Below are 23915 nucleotides of genomic sequence, written 5' to 3'. Positions count from 1 at the left end.
GATCCCTTGACATGGTGCCAGTCACACATCTGGGCGTGTACCACCTCCCCATCTTCCGAGCTGGCCCTGGACAGAAGGCCCAAGAATGGGGCACACTGCTGGGGATCCACACTGGCTGGAGGACCTGAGGGGAGGATGCTGGGAATGTTAGCAAACCGAAGCCCAGAAGAAGGGCAGACAAGAAATGGCACGTGGCCACGGTTGACTGTTAGCAATGAGCTTGGCTGTGAACTTATGATCTCTGAATGTAGAGAGCTGGGGCTCTGGATCCTGACTCTGCTACTTCCTGGCCGGATGAACTTGGGCAAGTCACCTGGCCACTCAAAGGCTCAGTTTGTCCATCCATAAAATGGGACTTGCCACGCCTACCTTGGAATGTGATTGTGTTGTTCAAAGGTGTCAGGCATGCCGCAGGTCAGTGTGTAGCTTGCAGAGAGGCTGTATAAGGTGCATGTGGAGAGGGAAAGCAATTGTGGGTGCACCTGTGTTACCTGTGGTATTATTAGGGTGTTACTGGTGTCACCCTGCTGTGGGCTGAGGACTGGGTAGAGTGGTGGGTTTTGCCCCATTGCCATATCCTGTCCCTTCCCCCTGGGCCCTCTGTCTCCTTTCTCCTCCCCTGCTGTCAGGAGAATGGGTTGCCAGTGAGGGCTCTGACGTCAGTCTCACTCCCTATGGGGTCAGCCCAGATCCCCATCACTCCTCTGACACTATCCCGCCACTGAAGACTGGCTTGGCCTCATCTCAGAAGATTCAAGCTCTGGTGAAGAATTCCAGACATCCATGCAGCCCATGAGAGAGGCACTGGGTCCCGAGAGGAACCCTTCCAGTTGCTAAAACCAGACCTTTCCCTGCCTTTGTTTTGGCCTGATTTTTTTTTTTTTTTTAAGATTTTATTTATTTATTTGACAGAGAGAGAGGTCTCAAGTAGGCAGACAAAGATAGAGAGGGGAAGCAGGCCCCCTGCCGAGCAGAGAGCCCGATGCAGGCCTCAATCCCAGGACCCTGAGATCATGACCTGAGCTGAAGGCAGAGGCTCAACCCACTGAGCCACCCAGGCGCCCATGCCTGATTTTGTTCATAAACATACTTGAGGGCTATTGGGACTCTGCTCTTCTCACTGCTGGAAGTCCCGCCATTAGGTTGTCAGGTTTTTGTTTCTCTTCCAGGTTAAGTGTCTTAGAATGCAGGTCCTTCTAGAAGCAATGATGCTGCAAGCTAATTTGCCCTACTGTATTGCCAGATACTTCTGTCTCTTGAAGAGGGCCTTGGTTCAGGGCTTGTTTATGAAAGAGAGTGGGAGAAAGGAGAAGCGTGAACAGGGAAGCAGCCGTGGGTGACTGGAGGTCGGTGGTAAGGAAGCACGAGGGTCTGACTGACAGCCCCTGCAGGTGTCTGACATACCAGGAGTGGACAGACTGGTAGTTTGTGAACTGCAAGACAGACCCCTGGTCTAGATGGCTGCGTCCCTACTGGGCCGTTTCGGGGCAGGCCCTGGGGTCGTGGGGCTCCCATCATGCCCACGTGTGAATGAGTCTCTTCCCACACACAGTTCTCACTGCTGCGGCTCCACCAGGAAACTTCTGACCAGGGCCTCCTAAAATTCTCCATTTTCCCTCCCTCCCTTGGCACCTTCATCTCATAGCTGTCTTTAACATCTTTTCGTCCTTTAGAATTTTTAAATCTTTTAAATTTCCTCCTGGCTCCAGTTTCCCTCATTGATTTCCCGGGGCTAACCTAACCCTGTTTTGACCCCGGTTTCCTGGTCCGGGGGTCAGACTTCCATTTACCTCCAGAGAGGTAAGGAGACATTTCCTTCCAGGCACAGGTAAGCCCCTCATTCCCTCTCATGACTTCCCAGTGAACCGGGGGCCCAAAGCCACCGACCTCCCTGGGCAGGGAGATGGCGTGTGGTAGACTTGATGTGAAAGGGCGTGGGCGTAGAGAACGTCCTACCCCCAGCTCTGTGGGCCCTGTGTTTGTTCTCTCCCAGTTTACATTTATGCTGTATCTTTCTGAGGACTGTTTTTTTCTGTGAGAGTCTCCATTCCCTGAAGCCAGAAACTGTGCTTCTTCCTTCAGGCTGGGAGCTCTCTGAGGATAGGGGCTGGAACTCTCCCTCCTTTCAGACCGGGAGGTCTCCAAGGACTGTCTGTCGCTATATCCAACATCCCCATTGAAGGGAGGAGCTGGGTCTTCCCCCTTTGAGTGGAGTGTCCCCAAGGGTTGTGCCTCTATCCTGGATCAGGCATCTGATTGAGGATCATTTAGATATCATTTAGATCAGGCCATCTTTGAGGATAGGAGTGTGTCATTTTTATCAGATTAGGACTTCCTAAAGGCAGGGCTATGTCTCCTCCCTCAGACTGGGGCTCCTCAAGGACAGAGCTATGTCTTCCCCCTCGGACTGGAGCTCCCTGATGGCAGGGCCGTGTCTCCCCCTCAGACTGGAGCTCCCTGAGGCAGGGCTGTGTCTTCCTCCCTCTCAGCTCTGTAGGCATCTGTTGCAGGGTCTGTCCTGTCTGTGGAGTGTTGGAGGGAGCCAGGGACTGAGTCCCGAAAACCAGAAGTCACAGTGGGTGTCTGTGGAGCTGTCAGGTGGTCCGCGCCAGACCTTGTCAGGAGTGTGATTTGAGGCTAGAAGCAGGACATGGAAATAGGCTAGAGTTGTCTCATCTCAAAAGCGTGGCTTCATCAGACTGCATCCCAGGATGGCCAAGAGGAAAAGGCTGAGGTGGGGCCTGGTGGCTGCCTTTCCTGTCCTGGGCCACATGGGCACATGACAAGACAGGAGGACCTGAGTGTGTGTGTGTGTGTGTGTGTGTGTATAAGAGGTGTTGCTAACTCCTAAAGGCCAATCCTGGAGGAGCAAGGGTGACCCTTGGGAGGGGGCAGGAATGAAGGGCCTGTGGCGTTAGGCCAAGGCACAGCTTGTGCATCTCTCTGCCCAGTGCTGCAGGGCCGCGTTTACCGATTCTGCACAGCCGAGGGCCTGTGGCTGCGCCAGGAAAACTCCAGCTCGCCCTGGAGGAACCTGTCAGAGTGCGAGGAGTCCAAGCGAGGGGAGAGAGTGAGTTGTAGATGGGGGCTCTGAGGCAGTGAGGGGTAGCAGGGTCCCAGCGTAAGTGGAGCTGGGACCGCGGGCATCTGGGGGGCTGGTCTGTGGCCATCTTATCTATCCTCCTGTCTCTGGGGCCTTTGCACACCATGCTCGCTGGGCAGAGGTGATGTGTGTTCACCCCACTGGCCTTTGGACAAGGCCCTAGACAGCCAAGGGCCATGGCCATAGGTTATTTTCTTTCTTACTTCTGGGGTCCCGTGTGCAGCCTGACTCAGGGCCCTGCCTCTGCCCCTGTCCCCTGGGGAAGGGGAAAGAGGGAAGGGGGAGAGGAGGGTGTGGGCTACCTCATGTGCACCATATCCCTCGTGTGCACACAGAGTTCCCCAGAGGAGCAGCTCCTGTCCTTTTCCATCATCTACACGGTGGGCTACACGCTGTCCTTCTCCGCTCTGGTCATCGCCTCGGCCATCCTCCTGAGCTTCAGGTAAGAAGTGGGGGGGGGGGGGGGGCTGGAGGTGCTGCTCCATCCCAACGCCCCACTCTGTCCCCAGATGAGGGAGCAGCAAATTAAAGTGACCATGCAGCAGGTTCTACTAAGAGATCTCTGGAGAGCCTGTCCTTTTCCCCGCATACGAGGCTGAAAACATGGAATAGGACACAGTATGCTTGGTCTAATCTCTACTCTGTAAAAGCATGCTTAAAATACTGCAAAAAAGGAAAAAAAAAAAAACAAAAAACAAATACCACATAAGGAATACACAAGGCACACCCCCCCCAACCTTAGTAGTGGGTGGCAGGATTAGGGGATATCCTCTCCTGTGAGCCTGCGAAGCTTAAGTAGGAATTCATTATGATTTTAGATAAGAGCTCAAGGATTTAGAGATTTTGCTTGCTCTCTTTGGAGCTTATCAGCCCCATAGAAGAGGTCTTCCTATGGCTAACCTTGATGAGCCATTCCTTCCTGAGGGCCCTCTTCTTCCCACTCCCTCTGCACTTGGTGGGTGTGTGGGAGGGGGCTGGGTTCAAGGTCAGGAGGCATTTTGAGTGCAGGGACCTCAGGCCACCAGCCAGCAGAAAAAGGACAGGCTTTATTCCTCTTGCTGCCCCCATGGCACCTGTGCGGAGCCACAGTCAGTGCTTAATAAATGCATTCACTCAATAAAATAAAAAAAATAAAATAATAAAATAAAATAAAATAAAATAATAAAATAAAATAAAAAAAATAATAAATGCATTCACTCAGTGAACATTCCCCCCCTGTATTATGAAGTATTTCTGAAAATAAAGTGGCTGCTACCGATCACTCATGGGCTCAATACCCAGCACAGTCACGCTGCCCTGGGGGGTCCCTCCCTGCCACTGCCTGCCACCCCCCCAACCAGAGGGAACCCCCGAAGGGGCTACTTATAATTCTCCTGCATCTCTATACCTCTGCCACCTTTTTAGTATCTCTGAAAATATGTAGCTGCGGGTCTTGCATATTTTTAAGGGTGTGTTGTACAACCCCTTTTGCAATGTTATTTTTGGCCCGGTGTGGCATGTTTTTGTGAGATTCATTTGTGTTGATACAGGTAGTTCTGTTTCATTTATTTTAACTGTCACTCCAGACTCTGTTGTATAACATGTTACAATTTATTTGTTATCACTTTAATGGGTACTTGAGGTTTTCCATTTTTTCTTCTCCTCTGAATTACAAACCTGGCTACAAGCAACATTCTTACTTATGACCCCTTGTGTATTTCTCCCAGGGCGGGGGTGGGGGTAGGGGGGGTGGCTGGGGCGCACACCTCTGAGTACCACATGATTTTGTTAATTTATTAGGTGAGGTTGCTCTCCAAAATGGTCATATTTGCCCTCTTACCAGTAATAGATGAGAATTGCCTTTGCTTACCATCTTCACCAGTAGTTAGTAGTTTTACCTAATTGTGGCTAATCTGAAGTGTGTGAACTATCTTGTGATTTTAATTGGCACAGCCTAGATTCCTAGAGGGATCAAGCATTTGCATCTGTTTCAATCTGTGAATCACTTACTGCCATCCTTTGCTTTTTTTATTGGCGCATTTGGCTTCCTTTTTACTGTTTTGCTTTTCATTACATATTCTCGATCCTAATCCAGGGTATATCCTTTCTTAATCTGTGATTTATTTTCTCACTCACTTGGTGGTGGCCTTTATACCTGGAAGTCCTTAATTTTAATGAAATGAAACATATCCATGTATCCATTTTTATTGATAAAATCTATCAGTAAATGTTATTAATTGATACAGATTGATTTTGCCAATTGATTAAAAAAGACTATCAATTTCTTTTTCCCCAAAGACCAAATTTCTTTATGGTCTTGTTTAAGAAAGCTTTCCTTATCCCAGGGTCATAAGTTCTGTGCATTCCTTCTGGCTCTTTAGTCCACCTGGAATTAATTTTTGTTGATGGTGAAATTAAGAGACTTAATGTTGTTTCTATATACACATCAAGTTAATTGCTTCAGTACTGCTTATGATAGCTCATTCTTTCCCCTTCGGGTTTAGGGTGCTTACTCTGTGATGCAGTGAGAGTTATCTTTGCCTGGGTTGCTTTCTGTCATCTGTATTCTTGCCCGTTGGTCTATTTATCTGTCTGATTGTCAGTATCATGAGGGCTTAACTACTATAAACTCATTGAAAACCTCAGTTCTCTTAAAGTAAAAGCCCACTTTGTGGTTCTTTAGGTGTGTCTGGTGTATTCTTGGCTCTTGGTTCTTTGTATGTTTTGAGAGTTCCAGGAAAACAAACAAACAAAAAACCAACCCTGTTGGAGTTTTTACTATGGCTATATTGAATTTATCAGTTACAGTGGCAAGAATTGCCACTCTCAAAATAGTGAGTCTTTCTGTCCGTGAATGTGGGATTTTAAGTCTTCTCTAACAATTTTAAGCAAGTTTTATTATATCCTCCATAGAGAACTTGCCCATCTTCTGTTGGACTTTTTTCTATGTAGCCAATTAAAAAATTGTAAGTGAATTTTTAAAATTTGTTTTTTAAGTGTTTATTGCTGCTCTACATAAACGCACATCAGCAACCTTGCCAGATGAACTCTCCTAATTGGTTCTAATAATTTGTGTGTAGATTATCTTGAATTCTCAACGAAGATACTCTCCTGTATAAATAATGACAATTTTGTTCTTTTATTTCCAATTCTTTTTTTTGTTCTTTAACAAAATTGAGGTGTGTGAAATATCTTGTGATTTTAATTGGCACAGCCTAGAATTTTGAGATTTTAAAATTCTATAAATAATGACAATTTTGTTCTTTTATTTCCAATTCTTTTTTTTTCCCTTGCACTCTTCCAGCGGTCAGGATCTGGACTATGATGTTCAATAGACATGATGATAGCTTTGTTAGGCTAGGCAATCCTTATTTACTTGAATTTGAAGGAAATGCTTATAAAATTCCTCAGGTAAGAATGATGTTTGCTCCCGGTGTGGTTCGATAGCCCTTATCAAGTTAAGAAACGCCCTTTTATTTGCAGTTAGCTCTGCCTTTTTACCTGAAAGGATATTGAAACTGTGTCTAATACTTCCTGAATCCTGCCATGTGCTTCGCCCTAGCCCTCTGTGAGGCAACCCTGAGGCATGTGAGAGGTGGGTCCTTTCCTCAGGAAGTCTCTCTTGGGCCAAGGGGTCCTCACACACAAATCACTTGGCTTACACACGACTCTGTAGAAAAGAAGACGCCGTAGAAGGATGGATAGTGTGGACAGAGGGTGGCAGTGAGCCTTCAGTGAAACCTGAAGGCTTCGTGAAGAGGCAGGACTTAACATTGGGCCAAGAATTTTCAGGGTTATGAGGAAGGAGGGCATTTTCAGAGGAAGAAAAGATAGTCCCAGAGACAGGTGCATGCCGGAGGAGCTTCGTTAGCTTGAGAACTGAGGCTTGTGGAGCAAACCCACCGGCCATCTTGCCAGGAAGGAGCCCTGCTTTGTCCCACAGACACCTGCACTGTACCCGGAACTACATCCACCTGAACCTGTTTGCGTCCTTCATCCTGCGAGCCCTGTCCGTCTTCATCAGGGACGCGGTCCTCAAGTGGATGTACAGCACGGCCCCCCAGCAGCACCAGTGGGATGGGCTCCTCTCCTACCAGGTGTGTGGTTTGGACAGGAAGGGCCCCGGGGAGGGTTGCACAGTCAGGGAAGGCAGCCTCTCCCGGCCCACCCAGACCTGGCACAAAGAAACGCAAAAGCTGCCCCCACCTGGTCCTCAGGGAGCCCCCAGTCTGATGGGGACAGGCAGTCCCCCCTTGGGGTCCCCCAATCTAAGGAGGTGGACCCTCTCCCTGCCCCTAAGGAGTTCTGTCTGACCCAGGAAGGGGATTTGGGAAACGGACCCAGGCTGGACTCCCAGCTCTGCTCCTTAACTAGCTGTAGAGCTTGGAGTGAGTCACTTAACGTCTCTGGGTCTCAATCTTCTTAGCTGTAATGGGGCTAATGGCTTCTGACACCACCATAGCGATTCAGTGTGCTAAAGCAGGTCCAAGTTCTTAGCGCTGGCCCTGGCAAGAAGGCCTTAGCTCGCTCCTCCTGCATTCAAGGTGGGAGGGTAGAAGCTGGAGCAGGAGGGGGAGAGGGGCCAAGGGAGGCAGAGGGCAGAGCTGTTGTCCCCTGGGGACCCTTTCTCTGCCCCCAGGATTCTCTGGGCTGCCGCCTGGTGTTCCTGCTCATGCAGTACTGCGTGGCAGCCAACTACTACTGGCTCCTGGTGGAGGGTGTGTACCTGTACACGCTTCTGGCCTTTTCCGTCTTCTCTGAGCAGCGCATCTTCAGGCTGTATCTGAGCATAGGCTGGGGTAAGGCCCACAGTCCTTCGTCTCACGCGCCCCTCCACCCCAGCCTGTGGCATGGGAAGTGGGAGACCCTGACCTCTCTCGGGACTGTCACCCTCAGGCCACCCCCAGGAAGCTGGCTTGGTACTGAGAACACACTGCTCGGCCAGTGGAGCCAGGCCTGCTGGATAACCCCAGATAATGGGGCTGTGGTTACCCTCCCCTCCCTGCACAACCCTTCCTACTTTATAGAAGCAGAGGCCTCCACCCTGTCTGACCAGATACACCACACACACACACACACACTCACACACACTGGCTGCCATGGCACGGTCCTCAGATAGCTCTAAGACCCTTGGGGAGGGAGCCCCAGGCCCTGAGGGAAATGGGAGAGTCCTGGAGCTCCAGGGAGGGTGAGTGCTGAGGGGCTGTGGTTCTGTCAGCCAATGATGATGAGGTGGGCTCCGAGGATCCTGGCAGGGCAGGGCTGGTTAGCCAGAAGCCCCCTGAGGAAGGGTGGACCGCGGATGCGCCAGGAGCCCAGCTGGAAATGTTCTAGCCAAAAAAGTTTGCAGAGAACCATTGTGTCTTTTTTTTTGCTGGAACATTTCTGGTTGTGCTTCTGCCTCTCGCCATGTGGGATTCTGATGAGGACAAGGGACTGTGACCCCCGCCACCAGAAGTCCCGCAGCCCCCACCCCCCACGACAGGGAAAACGAATGCAACGGGAGTATTCATTTTCAGGAGCCCCCCTGGGACAGAGCCAGAGAACCTTGCCCCTGGCCCTTCCGAATCTGCCCATGGCCCTGCCCCCCACCACAGGGCCCTGCCCTCCACCTCTAGCTTGCCATTCAGTCATTCCCTACTGTCATTCCTTCCTTCCCCTGCCTCAGGTTGCTCTGACCACTCTGCCCTGACCTCCGACCTCCGGGGACTTATGGCCTCAATCAAGGCCACGTGAAGTCCCCCTGGCATACAGCCTTCTCATCCATTCAGCCCGCCTCCTCAGGAAGCCTCCACTGGTTGTCTGGCCCTCTTAGCCTCCCTGTTCCTGTTCCCTCCCTACATTCCTTTCTGCTGGTATCCGTTAGCCACTTGGCTCTCTATGGCACCATTATAGAAGGAGGCCTCTAAAGGGGAGTGATCAATATCTTGAAGACACTGAGGCTCAGATAGGGCAGGGTCTTACCGGCAGAGTAGGCCCTGGAACCAGTCTCCTGACTCCCAGGCCCCGGGCCCCTGCTGCCTGTCATGGAAACTTCTCTGTCCTGTGCTGCCTCTTGAATCCCCTGAAGGCCCAGCTGAGCAAGCTTGGGCCCCTGCACAAGTGGGCAGGTGGGCCTGGCCTCTGGGTCCAGCTCCCTGCTCCCACTCTTCCCTCCCCAAGGGCCCATCTCTCCCTGTTCTTCCTTCCTCCCCTTCTAGGCTAGGGCCGTCAACCTGGCAGAGGGCAGCTGGAGAGCCCTGCTGCTAGTTGAGGGTGGGTGGCTTTACATCACTGAGGGGAGCTCTGGGAAGGCTGTCCTTAGGGTGGGGGACCACACCTATCCATTCTGGGAAATAGCATCAGCGCTGTTAGTGCCTGTCTCCATGGCGACCTGAGGGCAGGAACAATCAGAGGGACTGTGTGATGTATGCAGAGGAGTGGGGGTGGTTGCTGGAGGATTGGTGGGGGCACATGGCATCCTAGGGGTTCCTGAGTGGGAAATGGGGGAGGGGCGCCCATCTTTTCCTACCACCTCATGCCGTGGCTCAGGGTCTGAGGGGACAGAGGGGTAGGACCAGGGGGACCTTCCTTCCATCTTGAGGGATTGGGATGGGAAGATACAGGGAAAGACAAAGGGGCAGGGACAGAGGACACAAAGACAGATCTGCAGAGAGCTCCATTGTGGGTCCTGGGGACCTAGCCCACGTTGGGGTGCTTGGAAACAACTTTCAGCTTCACGTGCTGGCAGGAGAATCAAAATGAAAACTCGGACACAGCTGGGGAGTCCCCAGAAAACATGTCAGCTTCTTTTGCCATCTGCCAGCAACAGGGTGTCCCCATAACACACCACAAAGAGGCTGCCTGGGGGGAGGCATGTGATGGAGAAGGGAACCATTACTTCTCAGGGCCAGTTCTATGTGTCTTACTTTGGGCTTTTTCCCCCTTCAGCCTATCTTGTTGACTTTCTAAGTAGCGGAAAGATGCAGCCAGCCAAGAGCATGTCGTGTTTGCGTGTGGCATAGCTGTGCCTCCATTTTTGAAAAGGCTTTGTTAAGGAGAGGCTGATGAGTGAGTGATGTTCGCCGGGTCTTGTTGATAACATGAGTGAGCTCCCCAATCCTGGAGTGGGGTCTCAGGGAGAAAGGTCAGCAGGTGACTGGGAATATCCAAGAGGGAGGCATCCACAGGCATGCGTAGCTCAGGGAACTGGCAGGTTCTTGCCAGGAGACTTCCCCTGCTCTCACTGATAAGTCAATCCACTCGTCATTCCTTCCCTCCATCGTCTTTGAGCATCTTCTGTGTGGCGTGCTATGTTCTGAGGCCTTTGGAAGCCACCTGTCTCTTGTGCAGTCTCATGAGGGCCTGCTGGTAAAGCATCATGGATGCCCAGAGGTCTGGCTTATGTGACAATAAATGACCAGGGAGAAGGAGATCCGATGAAAACTGACGGTCAGCGGCTGTTTCCTCCGTCCCTGTCTTCTCTGTAATTCCAGGCATCTTTCCTGCTCAGGAGCTGCTCTTGGGGACATGGATCATAGCAACAAGAAAGGCTAGGGAAATGTGCTCTTGAGGGAGACCCCTTAAGGCCACACAGGCATAGGCATGGACTGCCCCCCCCCCCACCACACACTCACATCATTGCACGCACACCTCAGTACACACACTCTTACCTAGCTCAGATGCCCGCATCTCCCACCCTGCAAGAGGCACCCTTAGGGACAGGCATGGGGAGCTGGTGCAGAAAGCCACTGAAGGTGGTTGGTGTAGTTGTGGGATGGCAGCCCTGCATTCTAAGTTCTAGTCCCACCTCTGCCCTCCTGAGCTCCTGACTCATCTCTGTCCATTGTGAGGATGGGCAGTCCATTTGGGCGGGTATCTGGGTTCAATGGGGCTGCATGCCTCTGGCTCCAAGTCTCTAACAGGGATGCAGTCAAGGTGTCACCCCGGGATGTTGTCACCACAAGTCCTCACTGGGGTTGGAGAGTCCCCCACAAACTCCCTTGCAAGGCTGTCAGGAAGCACAGGCCCTTTGCTGCCTGTTGGCTGGAGGCCTCCGCCCCTCACCACAGGGGCCTCCACGGGCTCTCTGAGCACCCCCACGACCTGGCAACTGGTGTCCTCCAGAGTAAGCAATCAGATTGAGAGAGAGAGCCAAGGCAAGCCTTTTCTAACCTCTTAAGACACTGTTTTATAACCTAATCTCAGAAGTGACATGCCGTCCCTTTTGCACACGTTATCGGTCATGCAGACCGATCCTGACACGGCGTAGGCTACCCCACGGTGTGAATACCGGGGGCTGGCGGCCGCGGGGGGCCTTCCTAGAGGCCACCTGCCACACCAGCTGAGTCTCAGCCGAGTGCAGAGTGTGGACGCTAGAGCTGTTGTTACACTGGGCCACTGTGCGGTTAGCTGGGCTCTTGGCCTCAAAGTCAGGGTCCCTACCTCCCCTCCAGGCTTCTGCTCAGCCACCTGCAGTGAGAGCAGGCAGGGCACAGGTGGCCGGAGGGACTTCCGGTGCCTGAAGGAGTTGACTGAGTTGGGCACAAGGGCCACAGCAGGGGGAGGAGGACATCAGAGGGTTGGCCTGTCCCCGCCTCACTTGCATGTTCTCCACACTCCATGGTCTTGTTACTTGGGTGTCTGCATCCTCACCCCTCAGCCACGACTTGCGGACAAGCTCTGACAGTGTGCCTGGGAGGGAGGGGCGAGGAGGTGAGGACAGATACAGCCGCAACATGGTGGGATCCTCTCTCTGAGGAAGAGTCTGGTATGTGGGTTGGGAAGTGGGTGTTCGTGCCGCCTCCGCTCTCCCGTGCTCCCAGACCAGCCTAGTTCCACACCTGCTAGGAAGTGGTTTTATGGTCAGGCAAGAGAAGGGCATGGAGGAGGAGAGGCCTGGGGAAGGAGAGGCCCCTGGGTGTGCCTGGTGCTGGCTCGGGCCTGCCAGCCCCTCTCCCCTCTCTCTCTCTTTCTCTCTCTCCTCTCAGGTGTTCCCCTGCTGTTTGTTATCCCTTGGGGCATTGTCAAGTACCTCTATGAGGATGAGGGGTGAGTGTCCTGCTCCTGGGTCCCCATCCTCAGACCCCACGGGATTCCTTGGCCCCTGGGGCATGTCACTACTACCTGTTGGGAGAGTACACTGAGGGACCAGGAGCTTCCTTTACAGATTCAATTCTCTAGGACCCCTTCCCTGTCCTTCCCCGGGACTATGTGATGGCAGACGGTGCTGGGTCCAAGGAGCATGTAGTGGCTTTTCTGTAATAATTATGAAATGTCTCTGCTATTTTGTGTATAGTGCTAGGCACACACTTGAGTGTTTGTGGGTTCCTGAAGGGGCCATGTGTGTCTTTCTGACCATGTATTTAGGACTCTGGCTCTGGTGTGTGTGTGTGTGTGCGTGTGGCTTGAAGAACTCTGTGTGAGTCTGTGGGACTGGTTGTTGGGTGGCTCATGGTGGCCATGTCTGTGTGCCCCTGGGTCTGCTCTGTGAGCTGGGGGCTCTGTGTCTCCCCCTTCCCCTCCAGCTGCTGGACCAGGAACTCCAACATGAATTACTGGCTCATCATCCGGCTGCCCATTCTCTTTGCCATTGGGGTGAGTGACGGTGTGGGGGCAGGCGTGGCAGTTCTGGCATCTGGAGCTGCTGCGGAAAGGCCGGGAGATTGTGGGTGTTTTGAGAGGGCCCCCAGCCGCCGCCTCCTGTCTGCCCTGCAGGTGAACTTCCTCATCTTTATCCGGGTCATCTGCATTGTGGTGTCCAAGCTCAAAGCCAATGTCATGTGCAAGACAGACATCAAGTGCAGGTGATGTGCCCGAGTTGTCTCTGCAGGGTCCCCTCGGCCCTTGTTTCCGGAAGAGACGGACAGATTCTGGGGTGCTGAGCTTGGGACCCCACATGAGCTTCTCCCCCCTGGGCCAGACTGGGACCCCAAGCCTTGTCCTTAGTCCTGGATCTGAGCAGCTCCTAGGCTTCTGGGGGTGTTGACCTCTACTTCCCCCTTGCCAGGCAGCCCAGCCCAGTGTGTCTTGGGTGGGAGTGTCTACTGCCCCAGATGTGGGGTCGGGGCACAGAAAGGGGAAAAGAGTCCATTGGGAGAGATCCAGAACAATGTCTTCACCCCCCACCCCCTAGACTTGCCAAGTCTACCCTGACGCTCATCCCTCTGCTGGGGACCCACGAGGTCGTCTTTGCCTTTGTGATGGACGAGCATGCCCGGGGGACACTGCGCTTCATCAAGCTGTTCACAGAGCTGTCCTTCACCTCCTTCCAGGTAAGCTCGTGACCCCCTCACTTGCCAGGTCGCAGAGTGGCAGTGGGGTAGAGACCGGCCCGCACTGTGCTGACAGACACCTTGGGGCCCCGGGGGAAAGCGGGCTATGCCCAGGGTTCTGTGGCTGGAGCAGAGCCAGGGCTAGAATCGGCGCCCAGCACCCTCACGTGGGACAAGACGCCTTCCCAGAGGCAGCCGTGGGCACCCTGCCTGGCATCACAGCGGCCAGATCCCAGGCTGTTGCTGGGCGCAGACACCTCACCAGGGGCTTTGCATACATTGTCCTCGCAGCACCCCAGGAGGCGTGTGGGTCGCCCAATTTTACAGAGGGGGAAACTGATGCTCTGATGTGTTAAAACAAGACGTGCCAATCACATAGTTTTCAAAGCCAAGGAGTCATCCTCTCTCCTAATATTAGCTGACCCCACAGGCACAGATATATGAGAGTCTGGTCTCAGTCCCTCAGGAGGCCTGTGGGAGGGCCACACGCATGTAGGCCTGTGCATGTGATCGTCACGTATGTGCGCACACACACACACAGATGACAGCTCTGGAGCACCGAGTATGCTGAGTGAGCAGACGGAGCCATGGTGGGAAGATGGCCCATGATCAGAGGACTTCCTAGGGTCAGACCTCCTCAAGGAGGAAGAGCTTCTGCAGTATCTAAGCAAGGGGCCTTCTTGTATCTCCAGAAAGGAAAGGAGAAGAAACCCACCACATGGGCTCTGGGCCTGCTGGGGCTGCCCATTCTGAGGAGGTGGTTGTTGGGACTAAAGCTCCAAGGAGTTCAGGGTCTCCTGTAGGGCACCTCCTTCCCCCTTCCTCCCTGCTGACGGGACTCTTGTTTCCAGGGGCTGATGGTCGCCATCTTGTACTGCTTTGTCAACAATGAGGTAAGGCCTGAGGGGGAACGGTGGGGACTCTTACAGGATGCTACCACTCTTATAGGCTGTTCTGGAGTTGTCAAGGGGGACTCCCATCCATCTTTTCAGCTGAAACCCCCTACATATCCCACTAGGCACTAGACCTGAGGAAGCATCTTGTCCATGCGTTGTTTTCTGTACACGGGTCTCTCTCTGTCTCTCTCACGCACACACACAGGCATACCCTAATTTGTGTGAACTTGGGGCAAACCCAGCCTGGTGTGAAGGGGGTCCAGAGTGAACAGGTGATGGTTAAAAGATGATTCAACAGTAGATGTACCCAAGTCACATACTGGGGCTTTAATAATCACTATCTTATTTGTCACTGCTTCCCCCACCACCACCAAAAAAAAAAAAAAAAAAAACCTGCTAAAATTATGGTTTTTATATTCCCATTTTTCACACATGAAATCATTGGAGAACAGAGAGAATAGGAAGCATGCCCCAGGTTTGGCCTGGAAGTGGAGGCAGAGCTGGGACTGGAATGCATTCTAACAGAAAGAGGGATGTGCCCACTGTGTGTGTGCAGGGGAGAGCCCCGCCTGCCATGGCAAAGGGGCGCATTCCTACAGGGGCTTTCTGCTTGCTGGAGTGGAAGAAGGGGGCTGCTGCTAACCCCCACACCCTCTCCTTTCCTGTGGCTCCTCCTGGACCATAACCCTCCCCTCCCTGAGACCATCAGCCTCTGGGAGGGGTACCTGTGCCTGTGGTGCCTGGGGAAGGCCCCTTCCACCCAGGTACCCAGTTTTGTGCTGGAGCAGATCAGGAGCAGCCCCACACCATCGGACCAGGTGTCACAAATGCCACAGCACCCCCTCCCCCTTCCTTCCAGGAGGGAAACAAATGCTAATACTAGATGTGGCACCGGTGCCCTCTGGGGAAGTAGCCATAGAGGAAGGACCCCAGCAAGTAAGAGGGTGGGAAATCTTCCATTCCAGACTCTAAGGAGCCATTGGAGGCCTCTCTTAACTCTGTTCAGGCGCAGGTGAGGGTTTATATCTGTGAGTCTGGGGCTCAAATGACCCGAGGACACAGCTCCTCAAAGAACCGGTGCTCCTGGTGTGGCCTGTCACCGAGTCTGGGAGTTCAGAGATCTCAAGAGTCTGCATTCATACATTACTTTTACTTGCGCTGTGGGCATGGGGGACATGGCGGTGGCAGTGTGTAGGGACCTTGGTATTTCAGGGAACCGTGCATGGCTCAGAGCGCAATGCGACGTGGTGGGACAGAGGTGGGACGCGGGCTGTGGCTTCAGGTCCCTGCTCCCATCCAGGCCCCACCACTTAATGAGCTGTGCAGCTTTGGGCAAGTCACATGCCCACAGTGGGACACCTGTCTCCTCTTCTGCAAAGTGGAGTTAATGATGCTCAGAGCACATGGATCTCTAAAAGGGAGGGAGACGCTTCCTAAAGATTTACTGTATATGAGGTGCTCACATGTTTTAGTAAATGCAATCTATGCAGCAGGGGCTTTTGTCATTATACAGGTGAGGAAATTAAGCCTTGGCAAAATGAAATGAATAGCCCCAGTTCAACAGCTCGAAAGTGGTGGGGCTGCTGGACGGGGAGGGGTCTCCACTAATGGCTCAGCACTGGGAAGGGGAGGCAGGGCCAGGCCACAGAGTGGCCCACAGAGGCATTCTGGCCGGTCTCTGAGGGCTTACCAGGCTTTGTGCGGGGTGGTGGGGGAAGGAGAGGAGGCCGGTGCAGAGAACGCTCACAGGGGCCTTGTCCTCCAGATAGGCCCTTGCTCCACGGGAGGCACATGAGATACCAGCAAGCTCTTCCCCACACTTGAGCCCTCCCAAAGAACTTCCTAAAGAACTGAAGAAAATGCTGAGAGACAAGGAACCAGCAGCTCCACAGGGCAGCACTTCCCTCAGGAATGGCTCGCAGCCAGAGGGGTGATGTGCCTGCTGGCCCTAGCACTGCTGCTTTACTTCCCAGGAACAGGGCAGGGTGGCAGGTGTCCCCGGTGCGGTGCGGGCTGGAGTGATGAAGCTCCCTTCCGTGCCTTCTCACCTTCTCGGTCCCTCGCGGTTCCTGTTTCCCCCTCCTCCCTCCTCTTCCCCAAAGCCTTGCCGGCAGCACGTGCCTCCCCCAACACACACGCATGCCAGCCTTCCCCACCACTTCTGCAGAAAGTCTCCTGGACCCTGGCTGAGTTTCCTCCCGGCTCTCTTCCTCAAAGCCCATCACCTCCCCGCTTCATCCACCCCCCAGGGCTGGCCTAGTTTTGTCAGGAGGGAGGGTCGGGCACACATCCCACTGGATCCTTGGCAACTAATGACCCCTCAGTCACCAGATTCCCAGCTGGTCTCTCCCAGGCTTAGGCTGTGGGGTTCAAGAGGCCTGCTCGGACACTTGCCTTGTTCAAGTGCGCTGCCCAGTTCCCAGAGACGCCTCAGGCCCTGGCTCCTCCAGGCACCAGGACAGACATGTCACCTTCACTTGGCCACAAAAATACACGTGGCTCCTGAGCTGAGATCTCTGTCCACAAAAGCTGTTCTCCAGGCCCTCCTCCTGGAGGGCTGCCATGGCAATGCCAGGTACTGCCATGGCAATGCCAGGTACTTGTGACCTGAAAAGATGGCCTGGACATGGGTCCTGCCTCAGCTGCCAGGAGAGCAGACCTGGGGAGGGGAGGGGAGGGGGTGGTTCTACTGTGGCTCACGTGTCCTCTCACCATGGCTCTGACCCAGAAGTCTGAGTGTCAATCCCAGATCTGCCACTATCCAGTTTGGCACAAGAGCAGTCACTTTGCCTCTCCCCCCAAGTGTAGATAGAATTGAGTGAGCTTCACCCATTCCTCCCAAATCCCAGAGCCTGAGGCCTGGCCAGACAAGACTTCAGAGGCTGAGAGTCGGGTAAACTTAGCAGGTGAGGAAGTGTACCACCATAAGCGCAGGGACAGGTGTCTGGGACTCGTGGCGTCAACCCCTCTGTTTCACTGTAGTAACTCAGTAGCACAAGGAGCCCTGTGTCAGATGCTTGTTTTGTCACTCGCTCCTTCCCTCAGCTCATTTACAAAGCACATGTGGAGGGCCTGCTGTATGTGGTGCATGGTGCGAGGTCTGCGGATCCCAGATGAGGACGAGGTGGTCCCGGCAGAAAGGGCAGCATGGGTCAGAGCTCCGAGAAGTCCCAGGCCCGTCCCTTTTCCTGCTGGTGTCCACGAAACCACCTCAGTCCCTGAAGCAGCTTCCCACAGATGTGCCTCCATTTGCCCTCCTTCTCCCCAGCCTCTGCAATTAAGGCTGTGAGACCAGATGGGCCTCCATGCTGCTGCACAAGCAGAGGCTCCTGTCTCCCTGGGGTGTCCCCGTACCTCCTGTTGGCACACTCGCCACAGGTCCCCAGCCAGGCAGTGAGCTGGTGTGGAGCAGGGCAGCGGGACGCACAGTCCGCTCCGCCTCCCTCTGGCACCCACGCTTGGGTCCCCCCATGCTGCTGCCCGAGACACCAGGGCGGTCCTGGGCAGGCAGGCTCTGGCCTCGGGGCTCCACGGGGCTCCACGCTGCTCGGAAGTCAGGCTCTCCCTCCTCCTCATCTTCTCTCTCCGGCTCCGGTCTCCACATTGCTCTCACTCTCGTTCTCTTCCGTTAAACAATAGCGTGATGGATTGCGGAGGGGACTTAGCTGAGTCACAGAGTTTAGAGATGGGAGAGACCAATTAGATCATCAACCTCATCTCTCTCCTGAGGAGAGGCGGAAAATAAGAGACAACGATAAACGGTTTTATTGGCATATTAATTTAGGCGCCCAAAGGCCTTGACTTGTGTCTCTTAATATAATGCAGTGGATATTTTTCCCCCTTCCCTGCTAATGTAATAACAGGGCCATTTCGTGGACAATTGGTTTGCATGATGGCTCTTGTTTCCCTCCTTTTCCCACGGAAGGTCCAGCTGGAGTTTCGGAGGAGCTGGGAGCGCTGGCGGCTCAAGCACTTGCACACCCAGGGGGACAGCAGCATGAGGCCCCTCAAGTGCCCCACCAGCAGCCTGAGCAGCGGGGGCACCGTGGGCAGCAGCGTCTATGCAGCCACCTGCCAGGCCTCCTGCAGCTAAGACCCCCGCCCCTGTCCTCCCTGTGGTCTCGCTGCTGGCTGGCTGGCTGGCCATCCCAGGTGGGAGAGCCCCTGCCGGGGCTTGGGCAGGATCGGGACACAAGCTTGCATCCATCCCCGCTTTCCCTTCCCAAAGCCATCAGATGGGCAAATGGGCAGTGCCTCCTGGGACCTGTGGCCACATTTCCTCTGTGGAGAAACAGCTCTGCTAATTTGATCACCGTGGCAGGAGGAGAGAAAAACCGATTGCTGCTGAACTGAGGAGGATTTCTTCCCGTGAAGCCACCAGGCCCCTGGGGTACCCCAAGACAGAGCAGCAAATCAGCCCCGGACTCGCACTCAAGGTCAATGGCTTATTAGCGGGATTGCGGCATGCGAGAGAAGAGGCTCGTATGACCCAGCCACACAGAGCTGAGGGAACGCAAGCCAACCCTGCTTGCCTCCGGTTGGGTCACCGTCCCCACCACCTCCCCGTGAAGGGATGCTTCTCCCACGTCTGCGTTGCTTGTTCACCCTCCCCGGTCATCTCACCACCCAGCTTCTTGGCGGGGGCTTTGTCTGGGCTTCCAGCGGCAGCTGTTTCTAGAAGTGGCTGTGGGTGGTGTTGGGCGTGAAAGCTGAGAAGGTGCCCGACAGGTTCCTTTGCTGGTGCCCACTTCTCCTATGGGTGCCTGCCCTGCCTGGGTGCCTGCTACCCTGTGCCCAGGGAACAAGGCAGGCCCACTGCTGAGGAGCCCAGCATTTGGGACGAGCTCTGAATTCTGTTCTAGAGATGCTCCAGAACCCTCTAGGGTTCAACAAGGAAACCTCAGGACCACCTGCACCGAGGGGTCCACTGTACCTGTAACTCTCGGGAACCCAGAGGGCTGAGAGCTTTACTTCCACCTCTCAGGGGAAAGGCTTTTGTGACCAGATTATGTATCCCGTTAGCATGGGTTTTGACTTTAAGAGACTTCTGGGGTAAACTACCAGTTGCCGCTGCTACCATGGAGGCAGTCTTCCCCTATCCTTGGTTTCTTCCCCTTGAAAGTCCCCCACTTGGGAGCTTGCATATATATACTTGATTCATTTTTCTTTATTGCTGTGAACAGTCTGCATGTGCAAATGTGCGATTCTGATTTCCCCCACCTGATGGAAAAAAGGACAAAACCATTGTGATCGTGGTGGTGTTGGGGGAACTGGGGCATAATGCATTTGACTCAGCCACAGTTTGAGCTCATCAGTGTTTTCCCGGCCTCCGGTTTCATCCCATAAACAATGAGCAGCTGAGAGGCTGCACAGGGGAAACCTCTCGGTCCTGCTCCTGCCATGAGGAGAGGGCAGACAGGGCAGAAACCCAGACAGAAGGGAGACAGGCAGCCCAGGGAGGATGGCAATGGAGTCTTTGGATGCAAAGGAAGTATCCAGAGTAGGAGAGAGCTTTTAAGGGAGTCCAGACCACCCGGGAAGGTACAGGGAGTAGCTTCAAGTGAATTCCTCTATGGGTCCATCTCTCCCTCTTCCTCCTTAAGTGGTAGACGACCCTCCCCCCAAAACCTTGCACCAGACACATTTTTCTGTGCCTCTCAGAGAGACATGTGATGTACAGGGGAAATAATAATGGGACATAAAACACATCAAGCAGAAAATTTCTTATACTTCAGCTTCAGTGGAGTGTTGTATCTATGTTAATGGGGAAGTTGAACCCCAGGCTAGAGAAGAATTGTGCAGAGTTGCTCCTAGAGAAAATGTAGAGAGCTGGGGGATGCGGTAGGGGGGACCCCTGCTTCCCCGGAATAAGGGAGGATTTTCCAACAGGCCCCACTCCTTGGCTTTCTTTTCAGGTAGGGGTAAGGGAGGAGGTGAGCACCCGTGAGTTGATGTGGGATACAATTCTGGTGCCAGTGTTTCAGTTTGAGATAAACTGGAAGATTTTGAGAATCATGAATACACTGCATAGCAAAAAAAGAAAGAACCAGATTGATATAGCCTGAGAGAAATAAATTGTTGGTGGGGGCAGGAATTGTGGGGAGAAAGTGTTTAGTTAGACACCAGGGATGCTCAGATAGTTTGGTTTAAACTGTAGGTAGAGTTCTTTTCCCAGCTGGCACTGATTCCTGATCTCCGAAAGCTCATCATACCCCCATGCTCGAAGCCTTGTAACACTGAACCATCTCCTTCATAGATACATATCAGATACTGAATAAGTATTTTCTTTGCTCCAAGACCCACACTATTAATATTCATTTGACTGGCAGTGTACTCCCGCCAAACTATTCTCAAGCTCTCCTGAACTAAATATAACTCGAAGAGATCTGGAAACACTCCCAAACACTCCCAAATTCCACTAGCTGTTTACATGCGTGACACTGAAGTGGGAAGCTTGCTGCACACAACTTCTCTGCCTCTGTTCTGAGGGTACGACTGCTGACCAGCAGGTGTGGACGGTGTGTATGTGTGTGTGTCTGTCCACTGCACAGCCAGCAGGGGCTGAGGACTATTGTGAACTGATTCTGAGTTCAGCACTCTGGCCAGCTCCACTCGTTAGGGGCTTAAATTGTGTTGACCCCATCTTTACCCATGTCGATCTTTAGAACAGCTAAATCACAGAACTGAAACAAACCACTTACACTGCAAAGCTGCCTTTGAGACAACTCTCCAGATTGCCTGCATGATTTTCAGTTGCCTCAAGGCAATCCCCACCGAACCCCATACCAGCTGTGTTTTTAAAGACTCAGAGCAGGGAAAGAACGGCCCTCAATGAAGTAAGTGAGGAGGGAGGCTTGCAGAGGTGACTTGGGGGAGGGAGGCTGGGCTCGGCCTCCAAGTCCAGGGAGGCCTCTGGGAAGGATAGGTAAGAAACAGAAATAGCGATTCAAGATCCTCTTAGTAAAAGCCAGCAATGGGTATCTGGAATTTCTGTTAAAAAGGACTTGCAGCCGCAAAAGGTAGGCAGGTCAGCTAGTGAACGCACCCACCTCTTCAGGGACTTCTGCTGAGAGGAGGGGAAGGCTGCACTTCACCATCGCTACTATGGTCCATCATCCTTGTCTTAAAATGAAGAAAAAATTGAAATGAAGCAGAGCACACACACACAGAGCAAGGGAGCCATTTTAAGTATTGACTTCAGCACTCTGGTACTGGGTTGGCTGGGTTTTCTGATGCGTCTGGGTTTAGTTAACAAGTTGCTCCGCCAGCCACACAGAGTGAATTAAAAGAACTGGAAAAAGGTCCAGAAGACTAGCAAACTGGGCAGCGTTAGCCTAGCAGAGACGGCACAGCCCATACAAGGGCAAGTAGAGTCAGCTCATATCTACCCTGAAAGGCTTGGTTGCCTCATCAGCATGGGTCGTGTTTTAGCAGCTCCTGTCTCCATCCAAGGAGAGAATAGTGTGTGTGTGTGTGTGTGTGTGTGTGTGTGTGTGTGCGCGCGCGCGCATGTGTCCTGTGCACAGCAGCATAAAGTTAGGAGATGATGAGTCTGGAATCCTCTTACCCACTGTGAAGGTCATGGGACCACACAGTCCAGGGTGAAGATGGGCGGGAGCCTGAGCCATAGATTCTTCCTCTCCATGCACAGACAGGATTCGCATTATTGCTAATGCCTGCGACGTGCTCAGGGAAGATAAAATATATTCCAGAGGTTTATTTTCCCTCCACTGAATTGATTCTAATCTACGGTGCTGACCCTGCTTTTGGCTCCTACAGGGAGCCAAACTCTATAAAAATTCTCAAATAAAATATGTCGGCTTCCTCTGCTAAAACAGTTATGTGAATGACATGCTAAGTATTTCAGTTGAAACCAAATTAGTATCAACTCAAAACTTTTTTTCCTTTCTGTTGCTGGAGCAAGGTTTTTCTGGGAAAGAAAATGTGAGAAACTTCTTTAAACAACATCACCCTGCCAGGACAGTATTCTCCGCTGGCTCAAAACAGCTCTTTGGCCATGCCTGGAGGGCCAGAACAGGAAGTGTTGTTAAGCAGTGTCATTCAAACACTTAATGCCACAGTGTGTCTACAGTATCTATAATTACTTCTGCTCTGTTGGTGGCTACCGATTGGCAGGAAGCAGATAAGCATAATTGTTTCCCCATTAACGACCCAGATCTCTTGGACTTTGCCTGCATTTGAATCTCTCAGAGGGGGAGAGTTTTTTGTTTCTCCCCTTTGGCCATTTTAGCCGGTTTCTGCGGACCTGATCCAGGGGGTGCATTTTCTCTCTAATGCACCCCAGCTCCTCCCCACCCCCCACTACCTCCCTCACGCCCACCTCCCCCATCCTCACCGTGAGCTTCCCCAGGCTCCTCCCCCACCTGACCACGTAAGGAACGCTGTTCTCTCAGCTGTGACCAATTTGGGGGTACAGCTGAGAGTGAGGCACTGCCAGGGCTGAAATGGTGCATGGTACTCCATGCTCTGGGGCAGTGAGGAGCATGGCAGCCAGCGGCTTGGAGCCTAACTTACACTGGGGTTTTGCAACCTTTCTGATGGAGCCTGTCAACCCGCACAATCTAGCATGACTAATTGCCACTGTGTCAGAGCAATCTGGGAGAAGGAAAACATAAACAAATGAGAGTGTTGGGATGTGCTGGGCAAAAACTCCAAGGAAGTTTGGAACATGTAACAAGTTAGGGTCTTGGCTTCTTTGTAGGGGAGCTGGAGGGACGAGGAGGGCAGGTCAGGAAGAAGCAAGATTTCCCCCAGACAGGGCTGGACCTTGCCAAACCATTCACACTTTACTTCCAACTCTGCAGTTCTAAGCTCCTCCCACAAAACCATAATCATGTCCTCAAGGCAGATCAGCCTCAACATCCCACTGGTTTTGGAGGGGGTTCCATGCAGAGTTTCAAACTCCAAGAGAGAGGTGAGCCAGGCTCTCAGGAGCTGGATTTCTTTCTTCAGTGCTCTTGGGGGAAGTCTGCTCTTCATGAATGTTTAAACAAGATAACTTTCATGAGATTTCTTAATATATAAATTCATGTACAATACGACCTGCGTCTATAGGTAGCAAACATGTATAACTCCTTGCACAGACGTGAAATGGATGCAGACTCGTCCCTAATTTGTCTTGTAAACGTCAAATAAAGGTCTGTCATTACTGTGTCCCTCTTGCTCTTCCTTTGGGAGAAGAGGTTTTTTGCAATGTCAACCCAGGTGACAGATGGTGCAGTGGGAAAACACAAAAGATGCCGTTTCCAGCCCAAGGGGGGGAAAAAGCCCTTGCTCATTACTGATTTTCATCTTCAGAGCACTTACCAAGTACTAATTTATCCATCGCAGCCTTTATACAGGGACTGCACTGCCATTTAATTAGAGAAGTTGGGTGGTCGAGTGGCTTAAACAATGACTGGCGGCCAAATGGACGTGTATTTTAATTCCACTCATTCATTTGATCTCCCCTGTCTAAATGAACTCAGTCCATTAAATCCATTTTTTCAAAAATGTCATAAAAGCACAAGCCTTGTGTGCAGAGCAGCCACAGAATCTGAATGGAGCTGCTGTTTAGAGATTCATCTTCAGAAAAAGGAACTTTCCTCCAATTTAAATAGTCTCTCGCTCTCCAGGTTTGTAACTCACTCTTCCAGCAGAGCAGAGGAATTGCAGATTCTCCCA

General features: G+C 52.6%; 1 protein-coding gene across 1 annotated transcript in view; it reads left to right on the top strand.

The window, feature by feature from the left end:
• GLP1R (glucagon like peptide 1 receptor) overlaps positions 1 to 19531 on the top strand; it is a 32696-nt gene extending 13165 nt beyond the window's left edge. The window contains exons 4-13 of the mRNA XM_059399102.1: positions 2952 to 3070; positions 3439 to 3545; positions 7026 to 7179; positions 7722 to 7881; positions 12052 to 12112; positions 12589 to 12658; positions 12779 to 12867; positions 13197 to 13335; positions 14187 to 14228; positions 18157 to 19531. Of these exons, the coding sequence (XP_059255085.1) occupies positions 2952 to 3070; positions 3439 to 3545; positions 7026 to 7179; positions 7722 to 7881; positions 12052 to 12112; positions 12589 to 12658; positions 12779 to 12867; positions 13197 to 13335; positions 14187 to 14228; positions 18157 to 18324 (1109 nt within the window). The 3' untranslated portion in view covers positions 18325 to 19531. The remainder of the gene's footprint in view (positions 1 to 2951; positions 3071 to 3438; positions 3546 to 7025; positions 7180 to 7721; positions 7882 to 12051; positions 12113 to 12588; positions 12659 to 12778; positions 12868 to 13196; positions 13336 to 14186; positions 14229 to 18156) is intronic.
• The last annotated feature ends 4384 nt before the right edge of the window (positions 19532 to 23915 follow it).

Source organism: Mustela nigripes, chromosome 5 (genome assembly GCF_022355385.1).
Source record: "Mustela nigripes isolate SB6536 chromosome 5, MUSNIG.SB6536, whole genome shotgun sequence".
Lineage (NCBI taxonomy): Eukaryota > Metazoa > Chordata > Mammalia > Carnivora > Mustelidae > Mustela > Mustela nigripes.
The sequence above is the reverse complement of the archived record's forward strand: the minus strand, read 5'-3'. Positions and strand labels throughout refer to the sequence as shown.